The 13,039-nt window shown below is 43.7% G+C and overlaps 1 protein-coding gene across 4 annotated transcripts in view; it reads right to left on the bottom strand.

Moving 5' to 3' along the window:
* The window catches only part of dnah9 (dynein, axonemal, heavy chain 9), a 181,282-nt gene that overhangs the window by 25,274 nt on the left and 142,969 nt on the right, over positions 1 to 13,039 (bottom strand). For all 4 annotated transcript variants that reach the window (XM_074620497.1, XM_074620498.1, XM_074620499.1 and 1 more), the window contains 2 exons: positions 10,183 to 10,310; positions 1,376 to 1,603 (listed from right to left, as the gene is read on the bottom strand). In XM_074620497.1, the coding sequence (XP_074476598.1) occupies positions 1,376 to 1,603; positions 10,183 to 10,310 (356 nt within the window). The remainder of the gene's footprint in view (positions 1 to 1,375; positions 1,604 to 10,182; positions 10,311 to 13,039) is intronic.

Genomic DNA, 13,039 nt, shown 5'->3' with positions numbered 1-13,039 from the left:
TAGCCACGCGGGTGGGCTATTACAGAGAGTTAGCCTAACATTGATTAGCTTTCACTGAGCACACATGACTGGAATATTCCCCCATCCTTACCTCAGTAGACCTTGCTGTGGGTCTGCATAAAGGCATGGCTCACGAGCACGTTGCGCTTATCAGGCAGATAGACATCGGCAAACTAAGGATCGTGGAAATGGACTGGGGAGGAAGCCGAGCACTCAGGTAATGGTGCAGAGGAAGATGCATTGGCAGCGAAGCACTGAGGTAATGGTAAGGCTTAGATAGAGAGGAGAACTGATAAGGTAGAGAAAAGGGAGAGGCCACTGCAGCGCACTGATCCGTTCTAGCTGCAGAACAGCCCCCCGAGCATGATATTGTCTGGACGCTCTCCAATAACAAACACAAAAAGTAGCAGATAGACTTTGTTGTGATCTCAGTCCTCACGTAACGCACCACCGCCGTCTCCCTGCAGAACGTAACCACACAGACGTCTGGTGTAAGCGTGTGCTTCCTTCACATCTGTCCTCCACGGGTCAGAGGCAATTCCAGAGTGAGTGAAAGGTGACTCTCCCCATCTGCTAGCTCCTACTTTTCTGCAAATTGGCAACTTGATGAGAAATCTGGAGTCAAAATTGGCATGTGTTGCCTCAACTGCCACTCAAGGCAAACACGAAAATGAGCCCTTCAGCTGAAGGTAGCGTGCATCAACATAAAGTATCCGTAGCCCTCATGTATTAAAGCTGCAGTAGGCAGTATATTTTTGGCATCGTTGGGCAAAAACCCCATAATAACCTTTCAGCATATTGTAATTCAAGTGTTCTGAGAGATAACTAGACTTCTGCACCTCCTCATGGCTCTGTTTTCAGGATTCAGAAAATCTAGCCCGTGACGGGAGACTTTGACCAATCACAGGTCATTTCATTGAGAGAGAGAGCGTTTCTATTGGCTGTGCTCCGGCTGGTGGGCGGTGCTTGGTATTTCCTCAACTGATCTCAACATGGCTGCCATGACTGTTTAGCTGTAAAATGAGAAAGTTTGTGACCCGGCAGCAACGTTGAGATCTGTTGAGGAAATACCAAGCACCGCCCACCAGCTGGAGCAGAGCCAATAGGAACGTCTGCTTTTGTTTATGTTAAGGAATTAATGATATCATTTGATGGAAGCCCTTTTCAGAGTGTTATATTAAAATACATATTTAATATAATTTAAAATTGGAACATAATTACGAATGTCATGTTAAGGTTGTATCTGGTTGAGGGGAGGCTTGTTTTAAAGCTCGATTCATCGATTTTTTTGGTTTTAGTTCTTTTCCACTGCTGAAGAGTTCATCTTTATCAGATGACCTCCAGGAATGACATGAAACCTCGGAGGGTGTAGTACCTGGTTGAAGTTGTCCAGGGCCTTGTGCAGGTTGGCGTGCATGCCGGTCGGCGGTTCATTGGTGATCTTGATGGAGTTCTCCAGGATACCCTGCGGGATGATGTGGCCCTCGGGGGTGGAGGAGGGCTCGGCACTGACAAACACCCTGAAGCTCTCGTGGCTTCCCTCTGCGTGCTGCTCCAGAAGTTTCTCTAAAGTACCCAGCCAGCGAGCCACCAAGTGGATATTCTACAAGGAACAGGATCAGCAAGTAGAGGGTTAAAAAGGAAAACTGTATATTATTGGTAGGCTGGTTGTTAGGCAAAATGAATTCCCCTCTGTGAGGGTAGAGAGCCTAATCTACACCCAGATAATGTTTTCTGTTGGATACCAGTGAAAGTCTGGGCTTTAATGGATAACACATAATAGCTTAATGTGCTACTTGATGCTGGAGTTGTCCATATAATTTATGTTTGTAATGACAACTAGCAAAAAGGAGCAATTAAAATGTTGCAGCTCCTCCTCTCCTCACCGTGACTTTGATGTGGCACCAAATTAAATGGTACACAGCACTCGAAACCCATTTCTAGGCTGCTGACATTAAGCGACCGTTCTCCGGCGTAACCTCAGCCTGACTATCCTGCATATTCATCTCTCGGCGCGGTGCGGGGCAGTGGAGCTGACTTGTACTATCACACAAGCATGGATGAGCTCAATTTTCCATCTCAACTGTCCTGACACTTACAGGATATCCTGTGAATGATAAGGAGTCAGCACCCCCCCACCCCCTCTAACCTCCCCCACATCTCACCACGCAGCGCTGCCCATTCCCTAAATCTAATTACAGCACTAATAACTCCAGTCATTAATTCATAAGCTTCTTTACTTTCTCATTTCCCTTTGCTCTCCATATTTAATCTTCCTTATGATGGCTGAAGTTAGGCCTCTTTCCGAACGACGGGACATGACAGGGAGAGGAACGTCGATTTTTTTTTGGGAGAGTCGTTTTAAAAGAAGAAAAAAAAAAAAGAAGAAAGAAAATTTTACATTGTGTGAGAGAGAGAGACGTCTGGGAGGAGCTGGGAGCTGAGAACGGGGATAAGTTAGTTTGCCTCTGGATGCCTTAGAGAATAATGAATGGTATACAAATTAAAAGTCTCAATTCAAGCGCTTTTTCATCAAGCCAGTACAACCCTTCCTCTTGGCATGTAAATAGTTTGGCAATAAAGAGAGCCAACAGAGGAAGTCAGGGACTGCCTCAGAACTTGTCACTGTAATGAAACCATTCATCCTCTGGCTGCAGGGGGAGGAGAGGGGGAGGAACGGAGAGAGAGAGAGAGAGACGAGCAGGCCGACAGACAAACAAACAAGACAGAGCAGCAGTCACTATTTTATGGCTTTTTAATTAACTTTCAGGTGCAGCATTTTTTGTTCCCTCAATGTCTTCTTGATAAGGGCCTTCCAGCCCCGCGATGACTGCGCTGATACGACATCAAAGAGTCACCTATTTACATAATAATATAAAAAGTTGAATCTAAAACCCATTAGAAGACACCACTGGCAAGGTCTTTGATGCATTGCTATCAAACGCAACCTGAGGGGAAGCACAATGGCACATCGAACTGTCTGTCACGCATACACACACACACACACACTGGCTCCTAAAGAAGCAAAAATAAACAGGTGCACGCACACAATATTTCTCTTTCACACACACAAAAACACATTCGTCAAGGAGCGGCGCCGAGGACAGCTGCACAGCTGGGATACAGCGGCGAGTAGGCGGCCCCGCAGTGGAGGAGCAGTCAGACTCCAGACTGACGTAGGAACACAGCGAACAGGACTGAGGGACAAACAGACTGCCGACACACCGCGGGCTCTGACAGCTAGACAGACTGCTGAGTGAGTCTAAATTTAAAAATGGTGGGGATACATTCACAACTGTGCAGGATGGAGTCAGAGTGTGGCAGGCTGTGAAGGTCTGTTATACATTTAAATCATATTTCATAGGAGCCATGGAAAATAAAAAGTTTGCTATGGTCTGTCTGTCATTATATGACTGTAATAGTGACCCTGAGAGCTCAACACACATGCAAATAGACAAAACACAAGCAAATAAAAAAAAAAAAAACATCTTCACCAATTGACAACACATGCACATTATTTAGCAAGAAGCACACAGCGGAAACTGTTTCCAGGGGACACTAAAAAATGATGCACATGGCTGAAATTAACATAGGATACGTTCCAAATCGCATACTTTTTCTTTTTGTCCAAATGTCCCAATTGTACGCATACTGCATGCAACAGTATGTTCTTTGTGAGGGCAGCTGCAGTATGTAGGGTGAATTAGCCTAATGTGGGACATTTTTTGCATTTCAGACTTGTGGAATATATTGCGATATGAAGCCAAAACATTAAATCCAAACCCAGTACCACTCCCAAATCCCCAGGATGTGTCCTAATCAAACCAAAAAAGATGCAGCCTCCCCCAAATATGGAATATAATTTGCACTTCACCTTAAATAATGCATTAGAAGACTAAAATCCTATAAATAACCATTGTTATTGCACAATCCATACTGTCATACATTAGGCAAATCATCCTGTCCCACTTTTCCAAACCATATTTCCTAAAGTGGGACAATGGAATATGTTTCCAGCAGCCTTCAAAGAATTTACAGGAAGTCACAGAGATAGTGACATCCTGTTAGAGCTGATCTGTAGGCTACTTGTAGTTTTCAGACCATGTTGGGATTTTATTGATATTTGTTTGTAAATCTATGTGGAAATGTGCGTGTATCTGGCGTTGGATTCTATCCTTTATTATGATGTCTGCCTTGTAAAGCACTTTGTAATGAGCACTGAGTGCTTATAAATAACGTTCATTATTATAATTATTATTATAATCAACCACACAAGATATGTTTGTTAACAGATGAAACCTTCATTGCACAACATGAAACTAATAACCTACAATCTAGCGATAAATATAACAATTAGACAGAGAGTTACAACACGTGGTGTTGTAGAAACTATAAGAGCCAATCAGCTCCTTGATCAGGTGACAACCAGGCGTTTCCCATAATGCCCTGGGTCTTGCAGTCGGTGTAGAGCAACTGCGTCGCCTGGCTCTTAAATCAGCGGCTGCTTCGATCTCGTGAGGTTATCGCTGCCCACGTGGGCATGACGTCAGACCAGGTCGGGATCAAATCGGACACAAATCTAACCAGCATGCATTGTGAGCCGATCGCCGGTGAACGATTCTGCGCAGGCCTGGCTCATCTCGAACAAGCCCATCATTAGCCTCACAACTCAAATAATCATGGAGGCTCATGGGTATTGTAGTACAAGAGCCATCTGCTATACTAAACTGATGGGAATTGTTTTTCTACTTAGAAAAACAAAGTTGAAATAGTTAAAACTGCCATAATTGAAGCATAATAGGCTGATGCAGAGCACTACAATCACACTTGCATCAGCTGATTGGCACAAGCTTTTTCATTATTGCTGCACAATTATTGACTCATTTACCAGCTGTGTGGCCATCAGCTGACACTCATGCCAGCTGTTTGCAGCTGCAGCTCCCTGTCACAACTCCTAGACATCCATTCTTTTGTCTGCTCAGTGTTTTTCGCTGGCACATACTAGCTGTCCTGTCAGTGCAGATAAAGCCACTCCCTTCTGCCCTCCACTAACCCCTTTACTGCCTTTCCCATCACCCGACTTTCCCCCCCATCTGCTCACCTGTTCCCACGTTCCCTCATCAGCCCTGCAGTATATATATATATATACTGTATAAACCGGCCCATTTCCACTCACTCCCTGCCAGATTGTCTGCCTGACCTACTGTAGCCTGCATGATCCCCTTCTGACCCTTTGAACTCTCACCGGACCCCTTTCAGAAAAGTTTGCCTGGTTTTGACTTCTGTCTGTTTTTGACCACGAGTAAATGTGAACTTTTACATAACCTCAGAGTTGTGCATTTGGGTTCAAACCTGGTTTTCTACTGAGCCTTTATATTCCCTCCACCAGCCTGACCTCCTCCTGGGATACAGTTTTGATATAGTAACGTATTTATGTACTTGTTATTAGTTCTCCCAGCAGAATCCATGTCGGTTTCTGATTCTTTGAGGACTTCCTCAGAGCAGAGCCTTTTCCACCGAAATCCAAAGGCATAACCATTTGATAGATAAAACTGTGCTTTTGTGTTTAGGATACCAGTAAAAGAAAAACTTTAAAACGTGGATTCACAGTAGGTAAAAATATTTCTCCCATTTCACAACATCTGTTATAAAAACTATAAAATGATGCTTAAAGGGCGACTAATGGGGACAACAATTTCTGAACTTCTGTCCAGTATTGTGCGAGAGCGCTGTAGACGACAGCTGCTAAACAGGCTGTAATATGGTGCTATGGGGCAAGCTGGCACCGTCATTTACGTCCACTAACAGTGCTTGTTTTTGCCAAGACAGGCTCTGATTGTTATTTGAAGTGTCTGACAACATTATGGAAAGAGTCTCGCTCAAGAAGAAGTCTCCGTCTGAAATCTTGCGAGGTGACGTGTTGCTGGAAGACAGCGGTGGAATAGTGGGATACATCCATGGTGGAAATGGGAGTGCCAGTGTTGGAGTAAAGAAAGCGTAGCTTAGTGTTAGCTAAAAGATTTTCAATGTCATGGCTGAATATTTATATGATTTTCACAATGTGGGTGAGGTCTTTGAATTTGCATTTATTTGAGCCAGAATATATGGATATTCAGATTTCACAACGAGACACAATAACGAACAGGCCGGATGAAGAGAAAGGTAAAGAGAACATGTTATTTCTCTGTAGGGTCGTTTCCATAATGTTGTCAGACACTTATAATAACAGTCTGAGCCTGTCAGTGGTGAAAAACAAGCACTTATAGTGGACCCAACTTTACATTGACGCTGCTCATTAGCCCTCACAGCTCGTTTCCCGGCTGCCGGTTGCAGCGCTCTCCCTCAATACTGGACCAGTTTCACAAATTGTTGTCTCCATTAGTCACTTAGACACAAAAACATGAGAAAATAGGGTCTACGATGAAAAATACCAAAGTTACCCTTTAATATGATTCACTCTTCCACTGCAAGATAATTCACTTTACACTACTACTTAAAGGCAGACTGAGTAGGATTTGTCGGTTGTAATCACAACATTAAAAGTTGGCCCCTCCTCCCCGGCTGACCGCGGTCGGTTCGGTTTACGGTGCTCGCCAGCGGGTGAAAGCCAAGCCTATAGATTCACTCTCGTTTTGGAACGAGCTTGGCTTTTCGCCTCGCTATATATATTTAATTTTTTCGGCGCTGTGTCCGCCCAGTGTTTATAGAGGCTGATGTCCAGAAACGTCCCGAACACAGCAAAATAAGACAACCAGGCAGAGGGCTGCAGGGTCTCTGCAGAAACACACACCCCCACACACTTCTAGTGGGGCAGAAGTGATGGTTGAGAGGGATTACTTTTCTATCAGTTTATACATTGTTGTTTTAGTAAAATCCTACTCATTGATTTAAAAAAAAAAAAGGGCCACAATACTGATATTTGTCAAGGTAGCTGAAACTGTTCAATTTATTCCTTGCCATCCTCGACGGCTAAATCTCTACATCAATAGTTTAAATGAATCTTGTTCAACTCTCAATGTAAGACTTAAATGAGTTATTCAAGTTTCAAAAGAATACCAAAGCTATCGGGTTCTTCTTTATGCCAGGTTCAGACTACACAGGGCTCCAGACTAACTTTTCACATTGGTGGCACTGGTGCGCCGAACTTTTTCATTTAGGCACACCAGCACATCATTTAGGTGCACCCAAAATGTTTCATTGCGCCTTTTGCCACTGCAATAATACATTTTAAGTGTTTTGTCAGTTCCCATAGGCCTACACTAGGGATGTCACCATACCAGAAATTTAGTAGTCGATACCAATACCAGTGAAATTCCACGATTCTCGATACCAATTCAATACCACGGTAATAAAATGTCACCTCCCGTTAAGCTCTCGTCCTGCTGATTTCAACACAGATTGGTTGTTCACAATGTAGGGTGATCAGGGAATAATAGGGTGGATCACTTTGACGCATCAATAGTGAGTTTAACAGTCTACGTCCGGTAACGTCATGTATCCACATGTTGACGTATTACGTTGGTGTAAGAGCAGCGTGATGTAATGTGTGTGTGTAGCGAGTGAGTGGACAAGCGACAGAGATGTGCTACGAGCAGCTGTTTGGCGATCATCGGAGCAGAGGAGAAATTAGCTGTAAAGTTGCCTCGTGTTATTAAACGTACAGTAGTGTCTCACACACACACACACACACAGACGCACCTTTTGCTCTCCGCACTTGTGAAATGATTCCAGGTTTAGGCATCTTAGGGGGGACCGGGAAGACAGGTGTTGGAGCAGTGCTCTACAGATGATATGGGGTTTGGGCTGGGCTGCTCAGGGCCGACGACAGGTGTAACGGGCACTGCAGCATTTTTTTCTTGACGTAAAGACAATCAATAGTTCTCTTCATTTTGAATTTCCGGTTGGTTTTATGGTTGCGATGTCGCTCGAGGAGGACTACAGGGCGCGGTTTCGCACATACACTCACACAGAGACAGACCATTAGTCATTAGGACAGATTTTTGGTGGTATATGCCACTATCACACTCTGGAGTCCTGCTGCACAATATTTTGCACCGATATCGATACCAATATCGGGTATCGGGTCCGATACTGTGCTCATGTACTCGTACTCGCAAAATGGCTCCGATACAACGTCACGGATACCACTTAACGGCAGCGTGACGTTAACCTCTCGTCACCATCTTTCGGGTCCTCACGCTCCACCTCCCTGACGGTGCGGGCGAGACGGGCCGGTGGTATCGGTCCATCCCTAATTAAAATGATCTCTGTGTCAGATTAAATTATTAGAGAGTCATAAATTCTTGCCGTGACTCAGCCAGGAGACATGACAGACTACACTACATCATATCTCGCTGACTTTCACAACCTGCGTGATGTCATCAGGAAGGAGGTGTTAGGGACTCACTTCCTGGAACAAGAATGTAAACAAACCGTGGTGTCGAAGCGGTGTGTCTGATACTGGCTGTAAAGCCTAAAAAGAAAGGAAAAGAAGCATCTTGATAGCCGAATGGTTACAGCACACACCACATTACCGCAGCGTTAATGGTTCCTGATATCATGATGAGCATTTTGGTGAAATTGTCTCTCCTACTTTCTCTGCTATCTGCAACATTTTCTGCCAGCGGCTGCAGATGGGGTTGCTTTAGCAGTAAATGTGCAAAGAGGCTGAAGAGTTCAGGCCACTTGATTCAGACTGCCTGGCCCATGTGGGATATTCAACTCCAATCTGCCCGATTGATTGCATCTCCCCCCCTTCGCCACTCTCCCTCCCCTCCTTTCCCAATGGGCTGCTTTCAAAGTTTCTGCATCTCTGTCTCTGAGGCCTATCTGACCAGGAGCTACTGTTCTGCAGTATAATTACCCGTCAGCGAGGGGGAACCTGCCATTGACCCAGCCCTCCGCTGATGGAGCCGGGCCTGGCAGCGAGAGAGCAAAGGAGGACTGTGAGACGAGAGGGGGGGAGGTTGGAGCATAGGTAGGTGGATGGCTGTGATGAGAAGGTGAGGAGGGGAGGGAGAGATAGCAGGTTAGCGAGAAAGGTGGGAGGACGTGAGGATTGATAAGAGCAGTATGAGAAAACGATAAGGGCTTATGTATGAACGTTATGTGGCAGGATGAGAGGGAGGGAAGAGGAAGAGAAGATGGAGCATTATATCAGGAGAAGATACTGTTGGTAAAAACAGGACAGAGATGAGAATGATACCTCCCCTCCCCTCCCTCCCTCCCTCCCTCCCCGGCCAGTGCCACGGGGGTGGCTCTCAGCGGGCAGACTAACAGACAGCTGATGATAAAGCGAGTGGGAGGTTTGTTGCCAGGGGGACAAGGCCTTTTTAAGCCTATCGATTGAGATTCTTATGCAAAGGTAATTAAACAACTGCTTGTCTTTGCTATCCTGGGTCTGGAGCAGAGAGTGATGGTGTCCCAATCTTTTTTTTTTTTTTTTGAACTTCTACCAGCTGTGTGAATTAAATGAAAAGGGTGTCCCGCAGTGCCCAGTCTGCGGTTCATATCTGTCGATACTTCCCATTAGAATTCTACCAAGGTTTCCACTTAAAATGCAAACGGCAGCCTTGCCCTCCAGATAAGAGGAGAACAGACACGGCGTGGATATTGTACTGTATAATGCCCTCTCGGTTAGGAAATTTCCGCAGAAAATTAAATTCACGTTTCCATGCAGACAAACCTGGGACGAAAGCAAACATCCCATCGAGTCTGCGATGAAAAACAATGTGATAATATACCTCATTCACAACGTGCACAGATAAAGGAAATATGCCACCTAAAACTACTACAGTATAGAAAATACTTGACACAAAATGAACCCCGTATTCATTCTGAAAACAGTGTTTTAGATAAACCTTTTTGTGTGTGTATCTGTATGCACATTTTTTTTGCAACCTCACCATATATTTTATGAATTGGCACCTTTTGTTCGGGCTGTATGGGCACTGAATGGACAATTTAGTAAGAGCCACAATGTTTTAACAATCATACTCATCACACATTCATATTAGTGTTCAAATAACTATAATTGGATCTGCCCACTATGGTAAAATGTTCTCATGAAAACACATTAGGCTTTCTGAGAATAGTGAATTTATGCACTGAGTGTAAAATACACATCAGTATTTATTATGCATTATACTTAATATACGGTATGAGTTTATGGTTCTACTGTACCTGTAATATCACCCAGTGTCCGTTCCTAGCTGCCAAATCGAGGGCTTGTTCAGCTATGACCTCCTGACCCTGACCCAAAGAAACATTGTGGAAGTTCTTGTTGTCAAAGGTGTAACCCAGTGTCTTCCCTGAAAGAAAACACACGAGAGACGAGAGTTAGATGAGAAGATCAATGTTAATATTTGAATACAGGTAGCTCTGAGACATGCTTAGCCGAGCTGAGCACACTGACTCGAAGCTATGCTAAAGAACTAGCCTTGATCAAAAGGACTTCACCATTCAAAGTCAATATTGTGTTCTTCTGCTTGTTGATTGGTAACGAGCCGAGAGAGGATGTCCTCCCGTGGAACGACATTTTATGTGTTTTGACCAATCACAGATTAGCATGGAAAAAATTAAATACATTGAACTGATAGAAGAGGTCCCTGCCTCCATCACCACTGTCTTGCCTGCCCTGCAGAAGTCGCCGTTGAAGCATTTAAATCAGAATTTCAATAGGCCTAATGGATTTTCTCCAATGAAGAGATATTGAGATTTTGTAATTCAACCAATTCCTTTTTTTTTTATATTTTGATTTCCCTCTTGCCTCTGAAAAATAGAGGAGCAGCCTCCTCTATATGTACCTCATACAACCCCACTTCAAAAAACCCAAACTATCCCTTTAACCATCTCACATCTTGGGGGTTACCTTCTAGACATGACCACAGAGGGGATCATTATGAACTAACTCTGTGGCAGACAGATGACTGCTGAGTTATTAACCCCATAAACAGCAGTCGTATAGGCCTAGCTTTGTACTGAACAACAAACCAGCAACATACTGAACTTACTACTGAGCTGAAACCAGTTAGAAGCACCACTGTGATATCATGGTGGTATGAGTGGTGATGCAATCACTTACATGAGATGTGTGTTTGAACATTGATGCGGAAAAAAAAGAACAAGCTGTATTGAACGCGTAGAGATGACAGTGATAATGATCTCCTCATCTAATTCTCAGTGAGACATTAAATAAGCACCAAAAGTCACAGTCTGCATTTATCATCATAATTATTCATGATCATCCTATCATAATTATCAGCCATACTTTCATTAATATTACTGCCACTATCACTGCTATTATTAATAGTAGTAATCATATTTCTATCATATTTCTGCTATTACTATTATCACTCTATTCTATCAAGCTAGCTGTTGTGCTATTATTGTGGTTGCTGTGCATCCCTCTCTCAGTATGTGGGGGCGTCTGTATCTGCAGAGACCCTGCAGTCCTCTGCCGGGATTGGATTCTCTATTTTCTTCTTATTTTGCTGTGTTAAGGACATTTCATGGTGTCAGCAAATAACGTTTTATTTCTATGATTAACTTCTTTGTTCTTACTAACACCGCTCCCTCTCTTCATTCACTCTATAGCTTGCCTCCACCATTTCTCTCTCTCTCGCTCTCTCTCTCTCTCTCTCTCTCTCTCTCTCTCTCTCTCTCTCTCGCTCTCGCTCTCTCTCTCTCGCTCTCGCTCTCTCGCTCTCTCTCTCGCTCTCGCTCTCTCTCTCTCTCTCTCTCTCTCTCAACCCAACCGGTCGAGGCAGATGGCCGTCCACCCAGAGCCTGGTTCTGAGGTTTCTACCCGTTAAAGGGGAGATTTTTTCGCCCACTGTTGCACCGAGTGCACGCTCATGTTGGGTCTCTAAATGATAAAGTATGGTCTAAGACCTGCTCTATATGAAAAGCGTCTTGAGATAACTTCTGTTATGATTTGATAAATAAAAAATAAATTCAACTGAATTGACTCATCCGTATTCGGTCAATGACCCAGCTTTACTTGAGCAACTTGAGTCTGCTCATTGAGCTTTAAAGGTCCCATATCATGCTCATTTTCAGATCATACTTGTATTTTGTGTTTCTACTAAAACATGTTTACATGCTGTAATGTTAAAAAAAAACGTTATTTTCCTCATACTGTCGGCCTGAATATGCCTGTATTAACCCTCTGTCTTAAACGCTGCGTTTTAGCACAATTTGACGGAATTGCAACAAAATTGCAACAGAATTGCGTTGCTAAGCAACAGCTTGGGTCCATGTGTACTTCCTGTCAGCTGATGACATTCACATACACTGCAACCAGGAATAAACTGGGACACACTTAGAATGTTTACATTTAAATCTGTGTAAATTATCTAAAAATTGTATATTTATGACATCACAAATGGACAGAAATCCTGACAGCTTGTTTCAAATGCAGACTTTCTGAATACGGGCTGTGTGTATCTCCCTGTGGCTTGAGCGTTTCAATACTTTCACAGTATTTATATAGAACTTAAGCCTGCTTTATAATAAAAACACATGAAAATCTCACTTTTTTATAATATGGGACTTTAACTCAAACAATACAATTATTTCGGTCCGTTTCAATAAAACTCCAACCTGAAAAAAAAGGCAGATGGTGAGGTTTTGTCTCAGAGGTATTAGTCCCCTGCGGAGCATACAAAATCACATCATCTGTCTAATGAAAATCCAAGTGGAGCCTAATACCAATGATAAACCCAATAGTCACAGCTATAATGGAAAAGCACCTCTGTGTGGTTCAGCGTAATGTGGCTGCTGCTGCTCATCATCATCACCACGCTTCTCTCTACGGCAGCACTGATTGGTTACTTTTAGCTTTGATGTGACTACGCTCAAAGTGAGGTGTTGCTAATCCATATTCACACCCCTTACAGGCAGTTCCAGTAGGATTGCTCCCTCTTTATAATATTAGGAGAGGATGGTGGATTTCACTCGGGCCAAAGGTCTGGCTACGGCCCATTGAACCACCTGCTCCTGCCTGGGATCCCAGTAAAAATGAGGCGTCTAAAATAAT

The sequence above is a fragment of the Sebastes fasciatus genome, chromosome 20, assembly GCF_043250625.1.
Source record: "Sebastes fasciatus isolate fSebFas1 chromosome 20, fSebFas1.pri, whole genome shotgun sequence".
Lineage (NCBI taxonomy): Eukaryota > Metazoa > Chordata > Actinopteri > Perciformes > Sebastidae > Sebastes > Sebastes fasciatus.
The sequence above is the reverse complement of the archived record's forward strand: the minus strand, read 5'-3'. Positions and strand labels throughout refer to the sequence as shown.